Source organism: Conger conger, chromosome 6, assembly GCF_963514075.1.
Source record: "Conger conger chromosome 6, fConCon1.1, whole genome shotgun sequence".
Taxonomy (NCBI): domain Eukaryota; kingdom Metazoa; phylum Chordata; class Actinopteri; order Anguilliformes; family Congridae; genus Conger; species Conger conger.
This window is the reverse complement of record NC_083765.1, coordinates 15,237,941-15,265,777: the sequence shown is the minus strand read 5'-3', so window position 1 is coordinate 15,265,777 and position 27,837 is coordinate 15,237,941. Positions and strand designations below refer to the sequence as shown.

General features: G+C 42.7%; 1 protein-coding gene across 6 annotated transcripts in view; it reads left to right on the top strand.

Annotated features, from left to right (window-relative positions):
- Positions 1-23,335, top strand: part of mical2a (microtubule associated monooxygenase, calponin and LIM domain containing 2a) — a 36,090-nt gene extending 12,755 nt beyond the window's left edge. Inside the window, exons 3-27 of one of the 6 annotated variants that reach the window (XM_061245047.1) lie at positions 1,472-1,679; positions 2,387-2,500; positions 3,695-3,796; positions 5,207-5,362; positions 5,807-5,907; positions 7,171-7,428; positions 7,934-8,049; positions 8,215-8,341; positions 8,690-8,765; positions 9,466-9,613; positions 12,374-12,573; positions 12,764-12,867; positions 13,287-13,358; positions 13,553-13,690; positions 14,410-14,532; positions 14,843-15,064; positions 16,613-16,720; positions 18,232-18,291; positions 18,942-19,031; positions 19,714-19,815; positions 20,313-20,499; positions 20,890-20,966; positions 21,184-21,262; positions 22,725-22,782; positions 23,126-23,335. In XM_061245047.1, coding sequence (XP_061101031.1) covers positions 1,472-1,679; positions 2,387-2,500; positions 3,695-3,796; positions 5,207-5,362; positions 5,807-5,907; positions 7,171-7,428; positions 7,934-8,049; positions 8,215-8,341; positions 8,690-8,765; positions 9,466-9,613; positions 12,374-12,573; positions 12,764-12,867; positions 13,287-13,358; positions 13,553-13,690; positions 14,410-14,532; positions 14,843-15,064; positions 16,613-16,720; positions 18,232-18,291; positions 18,942-19,031; positions 19,714-19,815; positions 20,313-20,499; positions 20,890-20,966; positions 21,184-21,262; positions 22,725-22,765 — 3,009 coding nt within the window. In that variant the 3' untranslated portion in view covers positions 22,766-22,782; positions 23,126-23,335. Of the gene's footprint in view, positions 1-1,471; positions 1,680-2,386; positions 2,501-3,694; positions 3,797-5,206; positions 5,363-5,806; positions 5,908-7,170; positions 7,429-7,933; positions 8,050-8,214; positions 8,342-8,689; positions 8,766-9,465; positions 9,614-12,373; positions 12,574-12,763; positions 12,868-13,286; positions 13,359-13,552; positions 13,691-14,409; positions 14,533-14,842; positions 15,065-16,612; positions 16,721-18,231; positions 18,292-18,941; positions 19,032-19,713; positions 19,816-20,312; positions 20,500-20,889; positions 20,967-21,183; positions 21,263-22,724 lie in introns of all 6 variants that reach the window. The other 5 variants (XM_061245048.1, XM_061245051.1, XM_061245046.1 and 2 more) reach the window with 5 other exon arrangements.
- The last annotated feature ends 4,502 nt before the right edge of the window (positions 23,336-27,837 follow it).

Below are 27,837 nucleotides of genomic sequence, written 5' to 3'. Positions count from 1 at the left end.
AAGTTTAAGAACAAGGGTTTATATTGGTTCTCTGCATTGAAAACAGTGTTGGGGAAAAAACTAAATCTGGGTTTTTTTTTTGTTTTAGCATCCGTTGTTGGACGGAATGGGTAGGGAGGATATGGCACTGGCCAGTGTTGGCTTGTCTGGAACAGATGAGCCCTGAGTCATAGTGATCCATGCTCTGGCTGTAATCAAAACTTCCTACATGACAGCGGTGTGATGCACACCATGGTTTACTGTGATTAGGCTGTTTCTAATCTGGCCACACTCAGGGTGCTCTCTCATATCACATTGCATCCATCTAACAAGCACCTGTCACAGCTACAGTCTCTACAAAACCACCACATCAGGTTGCTTTCATTTTCTTTACATCGACCTGTTATGAAACCTGAATTGACAAAAAACAATTTTTTTTTTTTTTAACATTTGTACACTTAAAATGTATGGCCAAGATTCTTGTGCTTCAAATCTGCTGGGGTACATTGGTTGAAGATTATACTGATTGAAAGATTACAGAGAAAAGAAGTTACTGTTTTCTGTTATTTGGGGTTTTTACGTGGACAACCCTGTGCATCTCCTACAGTTACAATGCAATGTACAGTGTTACTGAAATTGAAAATCCACATGTGGAAGCAATCTAACATCCTCCTTAGGCCTCCAGTACATCAGGAAAGAAGTCTCAAGTTTTCCTTCGCTGTTAATTTCCTGTAAAGTGCCAGATGTCTAACTGTCTGGTGTACCAGTTCATTTTGGTGCTTTCTGAGTGGTCTTCTGCACTCAATAGAGTCCTTAAATGTGAGACAACGTGAACAGCACCACACCAGGGAAGTGAATTGCATCCCTTGCTGCACAGTCGGGACAGACTGGATTTCATTTGCATAATGCCCGAATGCATCTTCAGTCTACATTCAGCCTACCCAGAGATGTGTCCCCTGCTCAGTGGACTCTATCACCCCCATGCCATGGGCTCTGTCCCGACGTTTTATGCCAATGCCAATCCAACCCAGCACCAGTGCCAATCTCTTTTATTAGGGCTTCACCCATGGGGCTGTATTCAAAGCCAGCTGGTCTAAGTCTTTGTGCAGAGGTTTTGCTTAAAGTAGAACGGGGAGCCACAGGGGGTCCATCATCCATCCACCCTGAAATCAAACCATTTGTTTCTTCTTTCTTTGTGTAGTCATTCCACACAATTTCAACTGGACCCTTCCAATGGCCTTATATAGATAGATATATATATATAGGAAGGCATAAACAGAGATGCACAGAAACACATAGCAATAGACCTTCTCCATTCTTACGTTTGTGTAGGTTATGGGGATTTAGCACACCTGTCGCGAATTTGGTCAGGAGAGACCCTCAAGTTCCTTTTGATAGTGTAATAGAAACAAGAGTTTATATCACCCGCCCAGTCACACTATGGAGTGCATGGGTTCTCAGTGGGTTCCCCTGCCCCCTTCTCCTCCCTCAGTGCCTGATCATTGGAGGCGGCCCCTGTGGCCTGCGGACAGCCATCGAGCTGGCCCTTCTTGGGGCTAAGGTGGTGGTGTTGGAGAAGAGGAACTCTTTCTCCAGGAACAACGTGCTGCATCTTTGGCCGTATACCATCCATGACCTGCGGGGTCTTGGTGCCAAGAAGTTCTACGGCAAGTTTTGTGCTGGAGCCATCGACCACATCAGTAAGTGCAAGTACCACACACCATGGTCACCAAATACCATCACTTTTGAAACCCTTCTCCATGATGGAATATATCTTAGCACCCCCCTCCCCCCGCCCACACACCCACTCCATTACTGCAATTGTTGTACACTACGGAGGGGTAACAGTGTAGTAGAACGGTTTGGGAGCTGGCGTTTCATGGCCTACAACAGGTGTCATGGTCATTAGTTCAATTCTCAGGGGTGAAACAATGTAAGCTGCTTTAAGGTATATGGCCGGCCTGCAGCGTAGTGGTTAAGGTGAATGACTGGGACATGCAAGGTCGGTGGTTCTAATCCCGGTGTAGCCGCAATAAGATCCGCACAGCCATTGGGCCCTTGAGCAAAGCCCTTAACCCTGCATTGCTCCAGGGGAGGGTTGTCTCCTGCTTAGTCTAATCAACGGTACGTCACTCTGGATAAGACCGTCTGCCAAATGCCAATAATGTAATATAATGTAAGGTACTCTGGATAAGGATAAGAGCTACTACTGCAAAACTCCTGAAATGTAAATGTAAAGCATGTTCCTAGAGAACCACAGGTTCTGCTGCTATTTACTTTCACATTACAAACCAGTCCAAGAAATCAGTTCAGTTGACTGTGTAATTGAATGTTAATCGAATCAAATCAAATGTTAAGTTGTTTTAGGTGTGGGGGCCCTTAAATCCAGTGTCCATGTCCTGTCCAGGTATCCGGCAGCTCCAGCTCATGCTCCTGAAGATCGCCCTCCTCCTGGCTGTGGAGGTTCATGTTGGTGTAGAGTTTGTCAAGCTCCTGGAGCCTGAAGACCAGGAGAACCAAGGTGATGCTAGTTCAGTTTTCTCCATATGCCCCTCAGTTCCACGATACACCTATTTGTTCATCGTGTGTTATCATTTGTTTTCATGTAAGGGAACGTGACATGCAAAAAAGATAAAAACTTTTCATACATTAACGTAATAAATGTCATGATGTGTTTTCTACATGTATAGGCAATATCCTAAATTAGCTTGAAAAGGACACAAAGGACACCAGTGCACTACTCCCAAAGCATGCGTTTGAGTGATGAGTCCCGTGGCTGGTTATCTGAAGTGTCTCTCTGTCTTTCATGGGCTGTTAATGATTAGAGTCAGGGACAGACCACTCAACAAGAACATCAGCAGACTGATAAAAATAGGAGTGTTTCCTAAATTAGCAGTAAGATTTGTCCTGTCCATACCATTGGCATAGTGTACCGTGTTCCTGCTTGTGCTTGGCATTGATATTGTGTTACAATCACACAGAAAGGTTTTCCATCAGCCTGCACACATCAGCATTCTCTGGTTAGCATAAGATAATCCACCGTTCCAACTCACAAACTACATACAACAGTAACTGATTACTGGTGATGTTTGCATAATGTTTCTTGCAGCTTGTCTTTGTTGAGGCACCTGATATGTTCCAGTTCTGGAGCTCTATGATCTGACGATACTTTTGAGTGTTAACCTGCAGTAAAATATCAGCTCTGTGAATGGCATTGCTCGATTTGCAAAAGTGTGTTGCTGTTACATCATTAGTTGTTCCTGAAAGCTGTTGGAATAAGAAAATGTTCTGCTGCCGATAAGAAGCTGCAAAAATGATGTCATGATCATGAAGTAAACTTGTAGTAGAGCAACACAGTAAATATTTAGCTTGTTTTCCACACCCATGGACTGCAGACTCTGCCCTTTACATTTTTAAGAGCTCACTCGAGTTTCGACCTTGTGTATTTTTAGCACTTTTTATGTTTTGCGAATTTGCAACAAATAGCTGTACTGCTAAGAGTACATAATAATAATAATAATAATAATAATAATAATAATAATAATAATAATAATAATAATAATAATAATAATAATAATAATAATAATAATAATAATAATAATAATAATGGTGGTGATGATGATGATAATAATGTTGATGATTATTAATAATGGTACAAACAATAGCAGCAGTAGAGGTATTGTTCACTGGACCTTCACTGCTTCCTCCTTTCCAGGGCCAGGCTGGAGGGCTGCGGTCATACCAGCTGACCATCCCGTCTCTGATTTTGACTTTGATGTGGTAGTGGGTGCGGACGGCCGGCGGAACACACTGGAAGGTGAGACTGTTTGAGACACACAGGGTCTGTTTCCACCGGCATTCAACCAAACAGATTTGATTTTAGTTAGGGGTTTAAAGGATGAAATATACTGTCTAGCTTATTATGAAAATTACTTTGCATTTACCATTAAACATTTCAGATTTCCAACCATAAAACTATATAAATATTGAAGAATTTACCTGTATATACAATATGTTCTGCAGTATATCGTCAATATACTGTACATGCACCTATATTAATATCTGCACAGTGTAGCGCACTGCATATAAAGGTATTTGTCATTACAATAACTACCTTTGTAATACTTCAAACATGAGGATTTAAGCATGTGCTCTTGCCCCCAGTCCTTCCTTGAACACTTTGTCAGAATGCTTTATTCTTTCATGTCCATGTTAATAGAAGTTATGAAGCTGCAAATTTCAAGCTAGACTTGATTTTGACCCATAATTTGTGAGGCTCTGCACCATGATATAATCCACCTGACCTCCCTAGCTAGGATCAAATCTGTAGCCAAGCTGCCAAAAAAAAAGACGCTTGCATCGCTTGCTCTCTGTAATCATGTGGACATCACATGACCAACAGTGGGTCTATCGGTGTAGCATTATGTATCTGGTTGGCAGTATAGCATAATGGTTAGGCAAATGGGCTTGGCGGTCAAAGGTAGTGGGTTTGTGGTAGTGAGGTGCGGCAGTTGTAAATTGCAGTTGTAAAATACTTCAGTAAAAATATCATGCTGTATAACTGAAATGTACTGTATGTAAAATAGTCTCTGTATTATTCTCAAATTTTGTAATGTTTCAGATAATTTTTGCAAGTTTTTTCAACCCCTCTGTTGGAATTAAAAGTTAAAATACTACCGGCTATGTTTGCCCAACTAATAATTTGTTTCCTTCTGAATCACTTATAGTAGTAACTAAATGATTCCTGGCTACACTCTCCATGTTCTGAAGTATTCTGTAAGCCAGATGAAATGTGTAGGACAAGATACAGATTGTACTTCCTGGCCCCTTTTCATTCCAGCTGATTTATTATTTTATGGTAATGACTAATGACAACTTCACTGACACGTAATGGATTCCAGTGAAGATCCGCCATCATTTTCATTTTAAGTGGAGTCTGAGAAAATGACACTGGGCACTGCTAGAAATAAACAGCTCATGGGTTGTGTTGGCCATCTTGCAGTTGTTCCAGTTTCACTGCTGGATGGTTTCACAGATATTTTAGGGAGTAGGATTTTCGAAAGGTTTTGTGTTTCATTAGCCTCACACAGTCCCTGCCTGACTGTTCATTTGGGTAATCACCAGCTTTCTCACCAGGCCTAAAATAACTTCCCTCTGATTTATGCCAAAAGGCAGAGTGCTCTCCCTGGACAGGGACCTCACCGTTGTGTTGCCCCCCCCCTTCTAGGTTTCAGAAGGAAGGAGTTCCGTGGGAAGCTGGCCATCGCCATCACGGCCAACTTCATCAACCGCAACACCACGGCCGAGGCCAAGGTGGAGGAGATCAGTGGGGTGGCCTTCATCTTCAATCAGAAGTTCTTCCAGGACCTCAAGGATGAGACCGGTACACACGCAGTGCCTTTCTTCTCTCGCAATACTGGGGGTAGGAGGAAGGGAGTGAAAGAAAGAGAAAGTTCGAGGGAAGGAGAACGACAGAGAAACAGGGGAATGTAGGTTGATATTATGGTTCCACCTCCTTTGATCCTGAACCTGACCACCCCATCTCATTTGAAGAGCAGGTGAATAAAGAGCAAAGTGTAGGGGGTTGGCCTGTTCCTACCAGAGTGGATAAGAAGGAGCCAGCTGGTTAGCCACAGTGGGGGAGGGTCTCGAAAAATCTGCTCAAATCCACATTTAATGAAATCACAGCTCCCACCTCTTGGGTTGCCACAGAGACACATAGATCATAAATGGCACTGAACATCAAACAGCCAGCCACCCCATGATGCCAGCACTCAGGAGCCATTAATGTACATGTTGATTGGACTCATTTGTCTTTATTTTTCAGGCATTGATCTAGAGAACATTGTGTACTACAAGGACAACACTCACTACTTTGTCATGACTGCGAAAAAGCAAAGCCTGCTGGATAAAGGAGTCATTATTCATGTAAGTGTTCAGAGCCAGGGTGTCTAATAAATCACCCCCCATCACCTGTCTCCGCCCCACCAATTTCAAATCCAGCAGACCAGCTGTAGCTACCATGCTATTTCAACACTCTGTATGTCTCTGACATCTGACAAAACAGTGATAATAGTCAGACCATGTGAATAATAACAGAAACATTTAACTTGTCAATGGCTTGATTCATAAAAAGGTGTTGGTGTTCCACCGTTCATTTGAATGTGATTGTTGGGAAGGCTAACTGAAACAGAAATAGTTTAGGCCTGTGTGTTTGCACTTCTCTCTCTCAGCTCCTGTGTACAGGCACCAGTGAGAGCTGGGTGGAAAAATTGTATAATCTGTGTCTGTGTTCTGTTCACCTGTTCACATGTTAAGTTAAGTTGAGCTTGACCTATACATTTAGGATGGAGTATGCTTTTTAATTTGTATTTGTCTCGGTACTGTAGTTCCTCAAGTATCTACTCGTGTGCTGGATATTTGGACATATATTCAATCATATTAATCGTACCTTATCTGTTTGGTTGTTTGTTGTATGATCTTGATATGCACTGTTTTGTACATCGCTTTGGATAATAGCGTCTGCTAAATAAAAATGTAATGTAAGTTAATTAACTTGTGTGGCAGAGTGAATGTGGTTTATGTTACAGCAGCAAGGCTATTTTTACAGCCCCGCTGCCTTGCAGTTTCTATAAATTACATATTAAAGGCTTAAATAACCGACAACAATAATGAGTAGCATTGTACACACAATGGAAGTGAAATCACTGATCCAAATACTCTGTACAGAAGCAAACATTGTAATTCTGCTTAATTACATGTTCCCAGCTTTTGTGGAATGTTTCATGTGGGTTTGAAGGCTACAGCTAAATAAACAGTGGAAGCTGACAATTAAAGGAAACTTACTGTGGGGTTTGCCTTTGAGAGAACGTAATCAGCCGTGTATAATCATGGTAGGACGCTACATGATACTCCACTTCCCAGTTTGTACATGGGTGTGGCATTGTGCGGGACCATCAGAGAATGATAACGATATGATCGGAGATTACTGTTCGTTTAAAGCTCATTGTTTCATTGGAGCTCATCATTTCATTGGCTCTCATTGTTTGCTGAAAGCTTATTGATTGGATGGAGCTCACCGTTTGCATGATCTTAATGCCGTCTGAGATAGAGGCAGAGCCAGCGATGCTGTCCTGTGTGATAATTGAGTTAGTATTGTACAACAAAATGTGTCTCCTCTCCTGTCGGCAGGACTATGCCGACACAGAAATGCTTCTCAGCAGTGAGAACGTCAACCAAGATGCCCTGCTCTCCTATGCACGCGAAGCTGCCGACTTTGGCACCAACTACCAGCTGCCTTGCCTGGACTTTGCCATGAACCACTACGGGCAAGCGGACGTGGCCATGTTTGACTTCACCAGCATGTATGCCTCAGAGAACGCTGCCCTTATCAGGGAGCGCTTCGGCCACCAGCTGCTGGTGGCTCTTGTGGGTGACAGCCTGCTGGAGGTGAGACAGCAGAATCCCCGGTGGTCAACAGTGTTCATCACAACCTTCATTGGCTTTGCCTTGAATTTATCACTTATTCCATCAGATATTATGGCCCACTATTGTAGACCTGGGTCAAATACATAATTGTTTTGGATTAAAATGCTTTTCTATGTTTTGCCGAGCTTGTCTGGTGTATTAGTACCTCTCAAAAAGTGCAAACCCCACATTCTGGTGCTTTTGGTTGGCTCAATTGCAGCAGGTACCAATCAAACACAAAAAATACATATTACATATTTGACCCAGGTTTGCACTGTTGTGAAGCCTTTTTCAACAACTGATTTCATATTCATTTTTCTGTCATTTGCAGCATTTGTTGCAGTTTTTTGATCCTGATATCAACGCTGTCAGCATTTTAAAGTTTTTTGTTGCTCTGTAGCCAAAGCGGGGCTCTGGGCTCTAATGCCTGGAGGCGCTAGCTTTGCGCTGTTGGGGTTCTCAGCTCTTTCTCCCTCTGCCTCTCCAGCCCTTCTGGCCCATGGGCACTGGCTGTGCGCGGGGGTTCCTGGCTGCCTTTGATGCTGCTTGGATGGTGCGAAACTGGGCGCAGGGTCGGACACCCCTGGACATCCTGGCAGAGAGGTCAGTGTGGCACTGCCCTCCAAAGCAATGCCATGTAATGTGCATTATCTCTTCAACCTTTAGGGTACCCTTGGGTCCTCTCATATTTCACTTCTGTCAGAATGGTTTTTAAATGAGGCATAACCTTTATGCATTATGTATCTTTAATCTCACATCTGTTACCAGGGAAAGCCTGTACAGACTGCTGCCCCAGACAACCCCTGAAAACCTCACAAAGAATTTTGAACAGTATACCATAAACCCAGCGACCCGGTACCCCAATCTCAACTCCAGCTGTGTTCGTCCCCACCAGGTACTGTGCCACGTCATTTCTGTGTGTCACTTCACAAGTTTTTATTTCACAGTAATAATGTGTTAAAGTCCCCTGTGTGTAATTTCACATTGAAAACTAGGGCAGGTATCATTTTAAGCAAAGCTCTTCGCTCTGTGTTCTCCTGCTCTGCTCATTTGCACAGTCCTAATATGAAGCACATGACTTTGCATGTGCCCTGACTCATATCTTTCTCTCTCCCTCCCTCTCTTTCTTTCCCTCCTTCTCTCGACTCTTTGTATACTACTCTTTCTACACTTTTCCCTCTCCTTTTGTCTATGCCACTCTCTCCTGCTACTCTTTCCTCTTCTCCTTTTCTCTGGCTTTCAGGTGCGGCACCTGTACATTAATGGAGAGTTGCAGCATGTTGGCCCAGTGCGCAGATCGGTTAATCTCCCCCGACGGGGTGAGTCAGCATGCCCGGCGTGTTTATGTTATCAGGTTAATCGAGCCTTCATGTCAGTGCCTCTCTCTCTCTCTCTCTCTCTCTCTCTCTCTCTCTCTCTCTCGCTCACTCTCTCTCTCTCTCTCTCTCTCTCTTTCTGACTAAAAAAAGTAATCATTTAATTAAATCAATCAATCAATAATAACATTTATTTTTTATTTTGTATCATCAATTACTCTCTGGTTGTCACAGCAGGTCACAATGGGGAAACAATCTGTTGACCCACTGTGGGAAAAGCTGGAAAATCCATCTCTGACCCCATACTTTGATTAATGTAACTGAAATGTGAACGTAGCTCTTAATTTGGAAACCTTCTGTGCATTCAATATACCCAACAGTTTGTCTGAAAAGGTATCTGCAGTGATTCATTTGGGTCTAAAGAAAGAGAAAGATGGCTAACGAAAGACAAGTCTGAAAGCAGTCATTCCTTGTTCAGAGTGACAGCCATTGTCATGTCTATAGAGATTCAGCCTCCAGCCTCCAGCCTGCTCTCCCACAGTGGATATTATGACATTTTTCAGCACAAGGTCACTCTTTTCTCAGTCCTTTTTTCCCCACAGCTATATCTTATCTATATTTCACCCCATAATGTATTCACTATAGATTTCTCATCTCCAAATACACATCTCATTGTGTCTCCCTACTGGATCTCATCCCACAGACCCTGATATTCGTGCAAACCGGCTGTTGACCTGGTGCCAGAGGCAGACTGAGGGATACAGGGGTGTGGATGTGACAGATCTCTCATCGTCTTGGAAGGATGGCCGAGCCCTGTGTGCTCTCATCCACCACTTCAGACCTGATCTCATGTGAGACCATATATCTTGTCTCAACTCATCAAACATGCATCACAACACAATATTATGGCATTAGTACTGTAGTCTTGGGCCATAGAACCAATTCCATAATAGACTTTAATTCCAAAAACATTTTGAAGGTGGAGAAACATCAATAAGAAAATCAAAAATCTGAGGTTTAACTATAACTGTCCTTTTTTAAAAATCAGGGATTTTTTGGGGGAAATCGATAAAGACCAACAATGATGAGCCTTGCATATACAGTATGTCGCAGCATGTCTTGTATGTAAGATGCAGGTCAGGAGCTTCAGTGAATGTTCACTTCATCAACCATCAGGATGGGGAAAAAATGGGATCTCAGTGATTTTGACCATGGCATGAATGTTGGTGCCAGATGGGATAGATTGAATATTTCTGTAACTACTGATTTCCTGAAATTTTCGCACACAACAGTCTCTAGCGTTTACAAAAAAAAACAAAAGAAAACATCCATTGAGCAGCAGTTCTGTGGACAGAAACGCCTTGTTGATGTGGGAGGTCAATGGAGAATGGCCACACTGGTTTGAGCTGACAGAAAGGCTACAGTAACTCAGATAACCACTCTGCACAATTGTGGTGAACAGAAACAGTTAGGTTACAACAGCAGAAAACTATGTTGAGTTCCACTTCTGTCAGCCAAGAACAGAAAGCTGAGGCTGCAGTGGGCACAGGCTCACCAAAACTGGACAGTTGAAGACTGGAAAAACGTGGCCTGTCAGAATTTGCTGGCAACAGCATGTATTGATGGACCCAACCTGCCATGTGTCAATAGTCCAGACTGGTGGAGATGGTGTAATGGTGTTGGGAATGTTTTCTTGGCACACCTTGGGCCCATGTATACCAATCAATCATCGCTTGAATGGCTATGTGGATGGCCACAATGTTCCAATCTTCTAATGCCTATTTCCAACATGATAATGCACCATGTCACAAACCAAAAGTAATCTCAAACTGGCTTCATGAACATGACAATGAGTTCAATGTTATTCAGTGGCCTTCCCAGTCACCGGATCTGAATTCAATAGAACACCTTTGGGATGTGGTAGAATAGGAGATTCACAGCAGGAATGTGCAGCTGACAAATCTGCAGAAATTGCATGATGCAATCATGTCAACATGGAACAGAATCTCAAAGGAATGTTTTCAATATCTTGTGGAATCCATGGCATGAAGAATTGAGGCTGATTTTAGAGCAAAGGGATGCCCTACCCAGTTGTAGTATAGTGTTCCTAAAGAAGTGCTTTGTGAATGTATATCAGGTCATATTAAGCCCTGACTTTGCAGTATTATGCCACAAATGCAGTTGGTTTGGACAAATATTTTGGAGCAAATAATTGCAATGACATCAAGGTTTATTTTTTTCAGTGTTTTTAATGCTTGTACTACAAAAGCGTTTTAGTCAAATGTTACACATGCACAGTGCAGTAGAGTTATAAAGGCTGCTTTAGTTAATCACTGTAAAATATGTGTGCTATTTGTGTCTTAATACACACAACTTAAATTATAATATCACTGTTCATACATTATGCAGTATATCCTCCAAAGACCTGGCAATTAATTTTCCACCCTATTGGGGACTGTCAGGGTAAATACAGGCTTGAACCAGGGGAAAGGAATAAACAGGAATAAATAAAAAGAACAGACTTGCAAACAGGAAAAGATGAACTAGCAAGGGAAAAGAGAAAACAGGTGGACTTAAATACAAAACTGACTAACAGAGCAGCAGGTAGCAAAGTGGGATATAAAAGACAAAATGCAGAGGGCTTAGAAAAATATGGAGAGAAACACAGAGAAGCACAGACACACACAAAACGGGAAAAAACTATGGGCAAATGGCACAGACATGACAGGGGTAATGAGTTTCCGGTTTTAAGAACCATATTCTACTATGCTGAAAACCTCACTACAAGGGGCATTCAATAATAATCCTTTTTTATGTCTCCCAACACTTGTATATGTAAACACGTATATACTTTTTTCTCCTGTGATACCTCTCAGGAAGGTATCATAGTGCACACGCACTTTCATGTTCGTAGTTGCCTCATAAGCTCCTCAGAGTCTTTGGAAAGTCTTTATCTGTATCAAAATATACATTATGTAAGGCACATACTTCTGCTCCATAACCTGCTCCATAATACACATATATTACACAGTAGAATTAAAAAGTCTACCTTTGATTAATTTGTTTTTCTTAGACTTTTGCCTCCGTTATATAATTAGATTAGATTAACAGAAATCATGCTTTTCTTTTCTGTAGATCTAATCACTGTAAAAAGGGTCTGGTTACTGGCCACGATGCTCCAGGGGCTCTGTCATGCACTGTATCATCTATACAGCCGTGTCTTTGTGTGGGGTCAGATGTGAACATATTTCTGCTGTGATGTCACGCCGAGCTTTCACACATTGCTGAGTGTCAGTCTTACTGGCTTCCCCCTCCATGTCACAGATAGCTGTGATATAAAGGAACATCCAAAGAAGCAATCAGAAAGACAAAGGTTTGGCTGTGTTGCCATTTGTTGTAGTTCACACTCCTTGCCCACGGTCATAACTCATTCATGTAAGTCCTTACACTGTGCTGGGGCCTTCTCTGATAACCCAGAACATTTTACGCACAAATATGTTACCAGTGCATCACTCACCTAGCATTTCCCTCAGCATTATGGAAACTTGATGGCCCCAACATAATGGTCACAGTCCTATCCAATGTCCCACCCCCTCTTTCTGCCCCATCAGAGATTTTGACTGTCTAAACACTGAGGATGGGGCCACAAACAACCAGCTAGGTTTTTCAGTTGCTGAGCGAGAATTCGGCATCTCTCCCATCCCGATGGAGCAGGAGTGTGAGGCTGGCCTGGATCAAGACGAGCGGCTCATGGTCGCTTACCTCTTCAAGGTCTATGAGGTGTTTCGGAGTGCACCAGTACCTGCTGCAGGTGAGCTGAGCATACTCACATATGTTTTCAGGGTGAATGAATTTCTGTAGGTTATATTCAAATGGAGTTGGTTCTAACTGCTCTTGAAAAGTCTCCTTCCAAATGGGTTCATAGTGGGTATGTCCATTGATGCATTGGGACTGAACATTGCAGAATACTATGAAATAAAACACAGTAATATCATCTGCAGGTACCAGAAGACAATTCAACGCAAAAGAGGAGTATTCTACAAAGTTGACCAGCACTGTTTGCAACTTGATGAATATAGTGCTGCCTAGAAAACGGGTACCGAAGGTAACCTCCCCATCCTCCTCAGCCATTAAAATTGATGTTTAAGCTAGAATAGGCAGGCTGGGATAAGCATGGTGTGGTGGGAATATTGGGTAATGCAATACATTTTCCTCTGCAAATGATTGAGAGGAAAGTGATTACACTTTTAAATAGATAATTAAGGCTGTGTGATTGCACAGAGACTTGTCTGGAAACTCCAGACAGTGTTGTTTATTTTGTTTATACAGCTATGAATTCAGTAAGGAAACTAAGTATGGGGAGGTAGATCCATTAGCTTGGGTAACCATGAAGACAAAACATGAAAAGCTTGTGGCTGATTTGCATGTACAGTACTTGAGGGATTATTTAGACCAACCAAAAGGACAGTGAATCGATTGATCGATCGATTTATTCATTTATTTGGGCTGATTTACTTCTGACAGGATGAGAAGAAGCTGGAGGACAGGGACTCTTCTCACAAACGAAGACGGAGGAGCAACAGTTACCTGGAGGAGGTTGGATATATTTTTAAATATACTGCATAACTGCTTCCATGGATATGCATTTTATATTAGTGTTACAAATACTTAGACTATAAAGGCAACAGTTATCAAAAAATGTGTATGTATAATCTGGAAATAGGCGAGAGATGAAATCTGCTTTGCGCTCAAGTATCTGTCCATGCTGATTGGTCTGATTTTTTTGACAGGCAACAAACTTCTCCAAACAGAGTGCAAACCTAGAGAGTGAGGCCAGGGCCCTCAAGGAGAACAGGGTCAGGTCCATGGCCACTCAGTTGTTGGCCAAGTTTGAGGAGAACACACCCAACTGTGTGCTGCTAAGGAAGGTAAGGACCTGCAGGGGATTCACAGACGGATTAGGTGTGGGTACACAAAGCAATGTTAATCTTATATCTTCTCATGAAGTATATGGTGAGCGGGGAATCTGTCTGGGAATTTCATGGTCTGGTGTGATTAGTTCAAATGTAAAGCATGAGAAATGACATTCTGTGTATGAATTGCTCTACCATGTTTTGGATGTGAGTGTGTGCTGGTCTACAGCTAGTCCGCTATTCATTTCACGCCCTTTTGAAATATCTTGCTTTTCCTGAGCTCCTGTCCTCTCCACTGTGCTCATTGTTTGCTGATGTATAGAGGAACCTTTGAACTGAGAGCTCCTTTCAGCACTATACAATCATTGAACCACTGGCTTAGAAACCATTTCACTATGTACTATGTCTGACTAATGACTGATTCTTAGTTTGTATGGTGTACATATTTTATATGAAATATGTACTCCATATCTCTGTTTGACTAATGACAAATTATTTGTATGGAGTACATATCTTATATATATCTTATATCATATCTTACATTTACCATATAAAATACGGCTCCAGCTGTTGTTTGATTGATTTCAAAAATCCAGACATGTTAATATTTTTGAAAGTTTCAGTAATTGTAAGTGAAATAGTTTGCCAAATTTTTCTCTCTAAAGCTTTATTTCCTCTTCTTTCTTTCTTGTCCTGTTAACCCTGCCCTTGACTTTGCTGAACTGCTTCCTAAGCCAAAGACTGACTGCAGCACTGAGAGCATGCTGAGGCCACGTTCTCTGGACATGACAGAGACCTTCCACTTAGCCATGCCCAGGGGTGCGCCCCCTCCCCCTCCTACTCCTCCCAGACGGCAGGTACAGCTGTCACGGTCACCATGACATAGAGCGGGCAGGGCAAGATGAGAGACGCAATCATACATTCTACATGGATGTGTTTGGGACCACAAACAGTTTTGCTGTAAATCACAGTCATGTGCTCTGCCAGCCCTCATTGTCAAGTTTCGTAAACACACTCACACTCACACACAGGCAAACAACAGCAACAACATAACACATAAACACACACCGAACACAGTCCCTTCTCTTGTCATGCCCCATACGCACATACACACCATAGCTCTGAATTCTCGCCCCCCTCCCCCTCACGTGTAGCGTGTATTTGCAGTTCCAGTGTCCCCCCATGATGTCATACACAGCGTTGTCCATGGTTACGCTGCCCCCCTGCCCACAGCGTCTCCTCAGGAAGTCCAGACCAGCCGATCAGACTCCAGCAGGGGGTCCGGCTCCAGCAGATTACCCAGCATACCCGGCATCCCGCAGTGCTGCTATCATAGCTGTGTCAGGCATGCTCAAGCGCCTGCAGAGAGTGGAGGAAGAGATCAGTCAGGTGACTGGCCATGTGACCTCACACGCTCTCACCACTGCCTGTCATAAGTATTCATCAGCTTCAGTATAGCCACTCTAGGCTCACTTTGGCTTTTCTTCATTGTACACTCAGTGTCCACTTTATTAGGTAGACCTGTACACCAGCTTGTTAATGCAAATATTTAATCAGCCAATCATACTGCTGCAACTAAATGCATAAAAGCATGATCTCCTGGGATTTTCATGCAGAACAGTCTCTAGAGTTTGCCGAGACTGGTGTGAAAAACAAAAAAACATGCAGTGAGCAGCAGTTCTGCAGGAAAAAAATTGTTGTTCATGAGAGATGTCAGAGGAGAAGGGCCAGACTGGTCAAAGCTGACAGGAAGGTGACAGTAATGCAAATACCACAACAGTGGTATGCAGAACAGCATCTCAGAACAATCCATGCATCAAACCTCTAAGTGGATAGTATAAGTGTATAATGTGTAGAGTTTGACCATGAGTACTCTACAGCCCCAGTACTCTACTCCACCAATAATAAAGGTTTATTCACAGAGAGCTTTGCACCTGAGAGAGAAAAGGATTTTTCAAATAATGCCATGCATTATGCCAACTGGTGGTGCGAGGACCCTCCCATCAATTTTCCTCTCATTGAATTCCATGCTAAAGCTTGCCCTTTTCTTTTCACCTGTCAGCCTCTTGCCTGCTGTTTTTGATCCCATCCCACAATAAAGGCAGTTTAATTTATATTGGAATGAGGTTGCAGTACTATCAGTTTTTGCAGTCTGAGTACTGTATCCATTGATCCCAGTTAAGCCCATTGGCCCCAGTACACTAAGCCAAGGAAAAGTGTGTGGCCTTGGTGCTGATATTCAAAAAACATAATTATGTTAATTAATAGTGAATAAAGAATGAGCACATAGTTTATTAATTGAGCATAGAGACACAAAAACGTTTCATATGCAGACGTTGGAGTGCCTCAGTTTTGGTTAATGTACTGTTAACTTCAACCACTAGAGGCGGATGTTCAGATTTGAGAACATGAAGGCTGATATGTGGTCAGAACATTCGGTCACGTGCCGAATTAGTGCGAGACCAGTCTTGTCAAGACCCAGCTATGACCTCTACCATGGTGTAAAACAGGATTAGGAAAACATTGAATTACCATACTGTAAACAAACAGTTCTGTGTTACCAAAAGCTGGCAGCATTAAACAAGACAAGAAAGCGTATTGTTTCTGAAAATATAGCTAATCTCAGTTTTAACAGTCAACACATTTCCCAATAGCATTTGTGTTTCACATACATTTTTGTGAGGTTTTGTTTCCTCCCTCCCTTTACCTGGGAATCAGGTGTGAGGACAGTCTAGCCAATCAGTAGCACGTATTGTTTAGTTGATCTCCTGGGAGAAAAGCAAGCCGGCGCTTTGGCTTTGAGGGCCAGTTTTGAGTATTCATTCCCTGGGCGCTCGGGGCTTGGGCTTTCTTCAGAAGTGCTTCTCTGTCCTCTCACTGCTATTTTTCCTTCCTTTCTCTCTTCTCTTTTCTCCGCTCCCCTCTGCCACCCTGCAGAGGAAGGCTCAAACCCAGAACCATAGGGAGTTTCAGAAAAAGAGCATAAAGGAGAAGGCCGTCCACCTCAGCTCTTTGTTCTTGGGGGGCAAGACCCCCCCAGCCCAGGTGACTGATTGAGCACCCTGCACGGCTGTGTGTAGCATGCTTCGTACCGTCACAGTGTGAGCTTATGAGCCCTTTCCTACGTCCCCCCCTCCATTGCATTGTCTAGGTGCTACTGTGGTGTAAGAGCGGTGGGCTTGCAATGTCTGAGTCTTGTAAAAATGTAGCATGGAATATTATGTAAGCTGGTGTGACTACTGTTTTTTTTTTTGTTGGTTAGCATTTGCCCATGTTAAGACATGAGCTAATACCATAAGCTAATAATAATACAATTTGAAGTATTAAAACTGTTCTTTATTATTTAATCCAATAATGGTGCTAGTGTAATGACAAAGTGTGTCATGCTCACAGACTAGTAAAGGGATTTGCAAATTCCCTGTCATTACCTGTCTCACAATCCCATTTTAAAATCGAACCCCCCCCACTTAGTGCATTATTCAGCACAGTGCTCATTCTACTCTATTAATGTTACTAAAACTGAGTACGTCATCACTGGAAATCATAAGAAGATTTTTACAACAATGTTATGCCCTGTCACAACTTAAGCCAATTTGTTGTTTTGTTAATTGCTTTCCCTTGTTCTACTGCTCAGGAGCCAACATTCTGAGAATTGCAAGTTATTTAAACAATGTTTTCCCAATCCAGTCCAGCCACTGGTGTAGCAATAGTGCTTGTGAAACGAGGCTGCAAATCCACTTGTCCTGAGAGGGTGCAGCAGCACACAGATTATCTGACGGCTTCTCCATGGACACATTGATAAAGAAACATTTATGGGCCTGTACGCTATGCAGCTTATACAGTTATAGCTGTTAGCTCAGAGAATACTTCAACAGGAAAATTCATTCAGGCAGATGTCAAATTTTACAGTATTACTTGTCCACAGAGATTTTCAGAAAACAGATTACCTACTAAAAAAAGAAGAATAATAAAAATACAGACAGTACAATAACAGTCAAGGAGACACAGTGTGATGGCTGCACAGTTTTCTTTAAAATGACTGGGTTGCTGTTCTATGGCACTTTGGGACATGTGAATGCAAATCGCTGTCCAGTACAAACAGACAGGCCCACCCACAGCGACCCACTTACCACACCCACAGGTGCTTGGTATCCTCTGCTACTTCCTGTTTTTCCTCTTATGCTTCATCCATTCTGCTGCAACAGCAAATAATAAAAGGCGTAGCCATCAGTGTGTCTGTGTGTTCACGTGCGTGCGTGTGTGTGCACATATGTATGCGTGTGTGTGTGTGCACATATGTCTGTATGCGTGTGTGTGCGTGCGTGTGTGCACATATGTCTGTATGTGTGTGTGTATGTGCATGTGTGTTTGGGTATCAGAGGGTATCAGTGACTGACAGTTACTGACAGGGTGTAGCTGACTGAATAGAACATAACTGGAATAGAATGTCCTCTCCAGCTCGTTTATTTTACGTGCCCCTTCCTCTCCCTTCCTCTCCCTGTCCTCTTTTTCCTGCGCTCTCTGCTTAAAATGTGCATCTGGGAATGAAATCTCAGGACCTGGATGCGCAGCTTTGTAAAAAAAAGAAATCTCAGGAAATGACTGATGCAGACGTGGTGAGTGATTGAGAACACCGCCATTTATTAATACAGTACTATTTCTGAAATGGGACTGAAAATGATGCCGTAAGCATGAGGATTACTCAAATGAATGTTACCCAGTGGTACTGATGCCATATGTTACATACAGCCTTCTGTTATTGAGTACCGTGTGTAGGCCCCCACCCTCCCCTCCTAAAATTTTCTTTTTAGAAATTGTGCTACTGTTCCACCTGAGTACCTTTGCAAAGAACTTACAGTGTAGCCTGTGTAGTAGTGCACTACTCTGTTTCATTAAGTCATGAGCCAACCACCCACAGTGCAATTCAAGATTGCAAACTGTATGATGACAACTATCACTGTAGACAACTAGTAGACTGTAGGCACCTAGTGCATCATTGGGAGAAACTGATGCAGTGGGAACCTGGCCAGCTGTGGCCAGCTGTGGTACTGGTCATACAGTATTCTGCTCATGACATAACTAATCCATTCTTCAATGTTTCAGTTGTTTCATTTGGGTATGGGTTGAACATACTTTATCCTCCCTATGTGATTATTTTACAGTAGACATTACCATTGTTAAAAGTTCTATTGCTTTTAGTCCCACTCTGAATTATTGCATTATAGAACAGAGAGTGCTCATGGGAATCATATGTCTCTGGTTTTAGTGTGAAAGAAATGGCCCCGATATGATCTTTCCAAAACAAATGGAAATTTGGGATTCAAGCCCAGCTCGTACTTTAACTTCTTCCAAACAGGTATTGTTACCAGGAGCACCAGTCTGCATGTGTTGAATGTATTTGTTTTAGACCTGGATGTCTAAGTATTGCCCTTGTTTAATAAGCATCCCTTACTCTAAACAATCCACCCCAAGTAGAAGAGGAGTCAATCATGCATGTTAGAGGCTTGATTACAGCTGTTATTGTTTGGGTAGGACTGCCAACACACCCTGCAGAATAGTGGAAACTGTTTATTTATGCAACTTTTCAGCGCAGGACAGACAGCTCCTCCCTCTGCCCACTCTTTGCTCCCATTGGTGGATTAGAGATCTGGGTGTGGCATGGTTGAATGCCCATATGGCCCCACTATTTATGAGAACAGAATTCCTGAGACCCCTCCCTCGTTCATAGAGTTGAGTAAATTCAGACTTCAGAGTTGAGTAAATTCAGCGATAAAAAGTGTTGGTGGCCAGGAGGACAAAAACTGCTGCAAAAGCACAGATAAACATACTGTATGCATGTTCTGGAATGAAGCACTGGCCTGCTCACTACAGATGTGCTTGTGGTTACTTTCTATTGCATGTGTGAAAGTCAGAATGTTTCCTCTTCTTTCGCTAGTTCCCTCTCCTGCCTCCCTGTTACTTGGTCTCTGTTCTTCTCTCATTCTCTCACTGTCCCCTCCTTTTCCCTCTCTCTCCCTCTCTTTCTATCTGGTGGTCAGAGGACTGTGGGGAAGGTGTCAACGGTCATAGGTGCAAAGGCGGAAAAACTCTCCTATCTGTATGAGAACGATCACAAGCGAAAATGGTCATTTCTCTCACCGGTAAGCAGTCTTGGTCAGTCGTAGAGCCAACCAGATAAGGAAATCCTGCTGCCGGTGTCTTCTCTGTGGCCATATTTGTGTTTAAAAGATATGTTACCCTAGTTTCCAATGTCAGGCAATACACTCAATAGTAGTGCTGACCAAGGTATTTAACAGAAATATATGACTTGCAGAAAATGTAGAAGAAGAATGCTAAAGTAGAAATATGGGACTTTTGGGTGGTGTATTTTACTAAAGCACTCTAGCTCTCAATGCAGTGATGCACCAAGCAATAGTAAATGAGATCTTGAGATCTTGACTGCCAGTGATGATTATGGCTGGGAGCCATGCACGGCGATGTGTGATTAGGTGTTATTTCCCATCTAATCACACAATAGCACTTCCACTGGATAGTCAGGAGCCAGGTGAGCAGTCCTCCTCAGCTAGCAGTGCAGACGTTGGCGGCAGGCCACAGACAGATAATGGAGAGCGGAAACAGGACCTCTGATGTTTTCCAGGGGTCCTTGCGAAAGGCGTTCCCGCAGGTCCTTGGAGGTGGGGACATGTGTCACTTCTGCAGGAAGCAGGTGTACCTGATGGAGCGCCGGAGCGCAGAGGGTCGCTGCTTCCACAGGGACTGTTTCCGCTGCCAGGACTGTGGCGCCCCCCTGAGGCTCGGAGGAAACACATACCACACTGACCATGGTCGGACACACCCCGCCATATTACATTACTCAGGGCCAGGTCACAATTAAAGCATGTGCTTCAGTTCTAATGGATCTATCAGTGTAGCAGGTATTTCATTATGGGGCGGCCTGTAGTGTAGTGGTTAAGGTAAATGACTGGGACCCGCAAGATCAGTGGTTCGATCCCCGGTGTAGCCACAATAAGATCCGCACACCCGTTGGGCCCTTGAGCAAGGCTCTTAATCCTGCATTGCTCCCAGGGTGATTGTCCCCTGCTTAGTCTAATCAACTGTAATTGCTTTGGATGAAAGTGTCAGCTCAATAAGAAATGATTTCATTATTATATTTGACTGGCTTTACCTTTTTTGTGGAGTTTGCTATCTAACTGCTTGCATCACTGTGTTGACAGGCCAGTTTTATTGCAAGGAGTGTGCGCAGCTCAATGTTAGCACCAAGCACTGGAGGAGCACAAGTCAACTTCAGATGGTAAATCCAAAAAACATATTCTCACTCATTTTCAATTAATGACAAAAAGGAAAATGTAAAAACACAAAGAGCAGGTAAATAAAATGGATGAAAACATAGTGGTAGTAGTGAAAGTTTTGAACGTCTAACATAAAAAACAAGCTTTATCAGTTGTGATTGGTGTCATTTAGATGGCGCTGAGTTCTTGTGACCGTGCATTCTGTGACTGGTTCCTCAGGCGGGCGGCGGGGCGGGGATGCTGGAGGGCTCTCAGTGGTCCCAGACTGATGGACCCCGGCGGCAGAGTGCTCCTGCAGGTATCCCCCGCTCCTCCCTCAGGGAGGCCCTGCGCTGGGCGCGGTGTGCACCCCTCCGCCTGGCCCGCTGGCTGCAGGGCGCCCTGCGCGCCACAGGGCGCCACCTGTGGGTCAATGCGGAGGACTGCGCTTTCCTGTACGAGCTGCTGAGCCTGGCCGTTCCCCTGCTCTGCGCCATGCAGGACGTCCTGACCCAGATGAGCTCCGAGCCCAGCCCCCTCTCCCACTAGCCACGTCCTCATCTGCTCATCTGGGAGCCCGCACAGGGGCCCTTTGCAGTGGACGTGGCCCTTGCAGTAGTCATATTTAATTTTGTAATGATGGCCACCACTTAACGTTTAACCACTGGGCACTGGTGCTCACTCGGTACTAATGGCAACGTATTGTACGACTAAGGATTTCTCCTTAATAAAACATTTTTGTTTTTATGAAGTGACCAAAAAGGAATGACTGAGAGCATCTTAATCAGAGGAACTTCAGTGGTGATGATAGGGCGACTGTCACACCAAAATCTGTGCCTTCAGTTGTATCCAATGGAAACCATTTTTTCCCCTGTGCCATGTATGTTTACATTTGTCAGCAGTCATTTAGAATTCTACCTATGGCCATAATGTATACATGTTCTACTGTGCAATGTTATTTTAAGCTTTATATTTTATTGTTTACTGAGCTTTTTATCAAAAGCACTCTGCAATACAAATACTACTTATGAATTCCATTCACTCTTAGGTATACATTTTTATTCTAATTATATAATTAGTACAATTATGCTATCATGCTACTTGTAGCTATTACTTTGTATTGCACTTCTGTGAAGACCACTAGCTCAGGTTGTAAGAATGGTTTACTGTATAAAAGTTTACGGTTGGTTCAGATGAACGAGGTGTGCAAAACTGGAAATACACTCTGATGGAGGACAATAATGCCTCAGCCCATGTGTCATTCTTCTGTATCCAGAATACCTCAAAATGCAATATTCTCATAGCGGAAGGTTTATCCAGAATAACCTCTTGACAGGGCTTGTTGAACTTGCTACATGTTTAGTGGATGGAAAGATGCTATGTAAATGATCAGACAATGTCCTTGTGAAGGGACGGATCTAGAGGTAATTTGTGCAGGGAGAAATATGAGTAAGGCCCCCCATCCCCCCACCACCCCATGCACTCACACTAGTGCCTTACCTGTTACCTTTACCTTTACCTGCCCTTGTGTATGTTATGCATTTAAGACATGTAATGGTAGTTATACAGTATGTACAAGCAGATAGTTAATACATAAATTTGATTATAATTTTTAATGTTTTGGACAGTTCCGTTTTCTGTCCTTTTGTTTGATTTACCATCTATTTATTGAACCCATTCATACAGTCCTGTATTTTAGAGGTTGTTATGTTGCATTCTCTCTCTTTGCTTTTTTCTACCTTCTCTTATCTTTTTTCTATTCCATCTCGATTTCCTCACAGTCATTTTCAACCTCCCAGTACCGCAACCTCTGATTGGCTGAAACATGACTACAGGAAGGTGATAGCCTGCATGGTCCATAGTCACAAGTTTACTGCTGTGCTGTGGCTACTACTGTTCTGTCATCGGCTGTTAATGCAATATTAATTACCAGTTTTGCTGAGAATGGTGCATGGATCTTATATTTTATGGAATTCACATTTGTTCTTATCTCCATCAAAGTGAGTTGCATCGGTCAAAGTCAGTTTCAGTTTTCTTTAGCTTTTTGTTTTCATTAACAGAAATGCTGTGGAGATTTCACTAACGTGTCTGCCTGATTCCAAGTCTCAGTCCTCCTGAAACTCCTCCTAAGCTGTCTCTCTACCTGTCTTCTTCTGTCTTCCTGTGTTATGGTCTGTTCCAGGAGCTGCGTATATCTCAGACAGTCCTGTGAGACGGCTCCTTTTCCTAAAAACGGGGCGCGGCTGCTCCTCTGATGTTGAAAGTTTTACAGATTCACAACCAGTTTCGTCCTGTACATTTGAAGCTGTATTTATACTCATTCTTCTGCAGGCTGTATTTTGCACATTCATATGCTGTATGTTTCAAATAAATGGACTAGAACACTCCCTCATTATGTCTTAATCTGTCTTGCAATTTAAACCAAGCTGATGTGAAGTGTGACATTTGAGAATGAATAGAAGTTAGATGTGGAAAAACCCACCAACTATAACCCTCCCTCCCTGGCCAATTATAAATCACCTATGGTAGTGCCATGCCAGTCAGTACTGGCACAGTCAGTAGAGGAGCCTGAGGCACATACACACAGGTGTCTTTGCGGGGCAAGCTACCAGCTGTCCCACCTACGGCAGTTCATACATCATGTTCCCAGGGCTTTATGGTGTGGCTGTTGGCAGTGAACTGTTAAGATCACTTGCAATCAATACCATCCCAAGCTGGAGTCACAGTTATCAGTGGCACCCCTGCCTTGTGTATTGTTCACAGCCATTTTGACTTGATAACCTGTGTCCCAGTTCCTGTTTAGACTCCCAGGTGCACATGCCACAGGCACATGCCTTTTTAAATCCACTTGATTGTTCTGAAAGGCAGGGCATTGTGCAGAGATCAGGGCATGGGGATGGCTGTACAGGGAACAAAAGTGGAGCCAGTTCCACTTTTCTTTTGAAGAGAATGGCTGTTATCATCTCATTCCTGCAGTGTGTCCATGCCTATCAGGGTAGGGATCGTACAGACACCGGGGTTCTGTCGCTCCTGTGTTCATGAGCCTGGACTGAGCTTTAACAGAGCACTGGCTCTCTTTGAAGATCAAAGACCTACATTTGAAGAAAGGTTGAAAAGGGAAAGATCAGGGTCAAAAATAACACGACTAAATGGAAATATGAACACGGTAAATGTGAACACTGTAAAATGGCTGTCCCTGAAAAGAAAATGAAAAGCCAAGTGATGGCTTGATGCAATGAATAAAACCTGGCACTGCTGTGTCTGTATCCTGTATACAGTGGAATATTCCAATACCACATTTGTATTTATCTCTGTACGCCTGTTGACTTGTGGGAGGATGACTCTACATTCTGCATAAATTAAAGTACCTGTTACTTGTGAAGCCTGGGCTCAGTTGACAGAAGGTAGAAGTAAAGTTAGAGACCAATGGCAATGGTCTCTATGATCCTAACAAATCACTCATAACTCATTGTTTTTTTTACATTTTTCCAATAGAAACCCTCTGAAAACAAGACATTTATTTATTTAATTATTTTTCTTAATCTTTAAACTTTTTTTCACAACACTGTTATTATTTTAGTGGTAAATTAACTAAATAAAATGAAAGCAAGTGATTCAGACATAATTTATTCATCCAAGTGGCTGATTTGGAAACGCTGATACTTATCCAAAATACCAAAACACCAATGGGTGCATTAATGCCATTTAGCTTTATAATGCTAATAATTATATTTATAATGTGTGTTGCTTCATTTGACTTTGACAGAAAACACTGTAGCCTTTGTGGGAAAAAAGCTATATACTGTTGGATCCCATGATTCTATCAACTTTTTTCTTTTGGGTTGAACAGTGACCACCCAGTATCAGATATATCTGAATTTGATTGGTCAATATGGTAACAAGGTAACACTTTGCACTTTGCACATCTCTGCAAGTCTCTGTAGCTATTACTTTCCAAAACACTACATACTCAGTCTGTAATGCCACTTGCTGTATGGTATGTGAGGCATGACTATATGCTAGAACTTTATCTCTCTTTTGCTCTCATTCCCTCTCTCTTTCACTCTCTCTCTCAGTCAGGTACACACACACACACACACCCACACATCAGATTATATTAGTTATTCATATTTATGAAATGCACCCAGTCTTTGAGTAATGGGATGATCACAGCCAGGTATAAGTAAATAAACATAACAAAGTAATATTTGATTTGATGTTAAAATGGAATGTCTTGGTATGCTATTTGCTATATCAGGCCATGATGGATGTACTTCAGTTTTATACTGAAGTATGTCCTCTCTTTCGTGAATATAGATAATTATAATTAAAATCAGATTAAGCAAAGCCTCACTCCAAATGTTTTAAACATAAATAATATTTGATCAGTAAGAAAGAAGCTGTGATAAAGCAAATATATTTCCTGACCAAGTTTTTAACCCTTTTGATGTTTTGTTTTTATGTCATCCAACGTATTTATCATGACTCAAACTGTGCCCCACCAAATGGTCAAGCAGAACATTAAAAGGTTAAGGACAATGCCATGCCATTCTGAACCAAGACAATTTAGTGTATTATCCATGTCCACTAGAGGGCAATGTTGGCCCAGGCAAAAGGTGGCTTGGTTTCTATGGAGCACACTGATTGTTGCTCTGATACTCTGTACACAATCTGTTACTCTGATACTCTGTAAAGCGTCTTTGTGATAGCTTTCTGTAAAAAATGCTTTACAAATACAATTGACTTGACTTGTCTTGAAAGTCTGAAGTATTCCCCGTTACATTACATTAATTAAAGCTGAGCCTTTGCTAGGCTTGGACATGCGTGGTCCTCGAAGAAACAACATCTGTCATAAAGTTCTCACATACCTGCTCTGCATGATAACTGTAGCTTTGTTGTATATTAATAATTTTTATTCTTCTCAGATGTTTAACCATGGATGGCTTGAAGACACAAAGCAACCAGTTCTGTGCTGAGTCTGGAAGCTAAAACAGATGTTCCAAAACCATTCTTTTTTAAATGTACGTTTTCAGATATATTTTTCTGTCAACATTTTTGTGATTACAAGGTTGTGATGTCAACAGAAAAATAATATCTGAAGATATATGAGATAGCAGCAGTACTTCAAGAGAGTATTTTCATTTCATGTCCTACCCACAGATTTTTATTTATCAAGGGTAATTTAGTGTAAACTCTTTGAAGTATGTGTCACAAACCTGCTTCTTCCAGGTTTCTCAAGCAGAAAATTGAGCCTTTAAAACAGCTGATTGCTTACAAAGTGTTACGATTAATCATAATACATGAATTATGTTGTCTGTTTGACGACTAAATAGCCATTTTTGCTGGGATTGGTGATAAAGTGTATCTCTCTCTCTCTCGCTCTCTCTCTCTTTCTCATGCATACACACACAGCATTTGGATGCAGCAGACCCCCGTGGAGTGCCTTACCCCTCCACCCCCCCTCCCTTTTTCCCAAGGCCCCCCTCAGAGTCCACAGCTGAGTAACCAAGCAACCGCTGCTTCGGGAACTGTTACCATGTAATGCAGAGGAGATAAAACAGACCCCATTGTGATCCTGGACAGAGATGCACGGCCACAGAGCTCTGATTTTTGGGTCCCTGTCATGTGGGGGTTCTCCATGGACCTGTACACAGGGAAGGGAAGAGATAGGGCTTCTGGAGACTGCCAAAAGCCAGTATCCCAAAGCCAGGATTCCACTCGGTGGGTTTAGCCTCAGCTGCCTGAACATGGCTCAGCTGTGCTTCAGAAATATTTTTTCCCATATTTCTACTGAATTGCAACAGTAATGTCAGCTCTACCCCTGACAATAACATATCAAAGAGGAAACATGAATGTGAAGGCGTGGGAATGACGAGCACGTCAGTCAGCAATATGCCGCCCATGATTGCATAAACAGAGTGGTCCCTTATGGCCCAAATGAACAGGCTGGGCAGTGGCCGGCCTGGCCTTGTGGTGCTGCCCTGTGGTGGTAAACCTGCATCTGCCAGGTATCTCCACACTTCTCAGCCTGAGGAAGCTGTCACATGTACATACTCTCACTATGGGACAAGCTAAAACTATAGTGGTGTGGTGGTGTGCTGTGCTGTGCTGGGATTTCTCAATACTGCCACAGGCAAATTTCCTGTTGAATTGTCTACCAGAACTCAAAGAATGTAAGGAAAATGGGTGTCATATACCAAAAACAGGGTGACCAGGTTACTGTTTGCTTGGATGTACCTAAATGAGCCTGTAGAGTTCTGGAAAAAGATTCACAGGGATGGGATGGCATGAGCAAAGTGTGGAGACTAAAAGGAACTGCCCAAGATCCAAACACACGCACACACACTTTTATATGGCTGACAGAAACATTTCAACCAGATGGAACCAGATGGGAACACACTTTCTCCAGGCACTGAAATACATTGGTTTGGCATCTTCTGGTTTATTGTGCTTTTAGTATCCTTGAACCTCAACATAATTAAATGGCCTCCCAAACCATCATACTATGCTGAAGACATGCTGCATGCAAATCAATCCAACAATGGTCTAACACTTTAAAATTCACCAGAGCAGCTTCATTATACAGTATAATCTACCTAATAACCAAAAACATTTATCTAGTCGTGCTACATTCACCTCTTGTCTGATAGCATGTTTTGTCCTTCTTCACTCTAATCAGGGGTAGGAGATTGAATGCTCTGTGAGGAGAAGAGGAGCTGGTAGCAGGGCCTGTTTTCACATCAGGTGTCCACCTGTGTGAGAAATAAAGCAGTTCCTAAACGAGAGGGAACAGCTAATCCATAACGTCCCAGAATAGGATTAAGGTAACGGCTGAATGGATGCATGATGTCCCTGTCAGATCCATTTACACACAGAGAGTAAATCCTTTTGGCT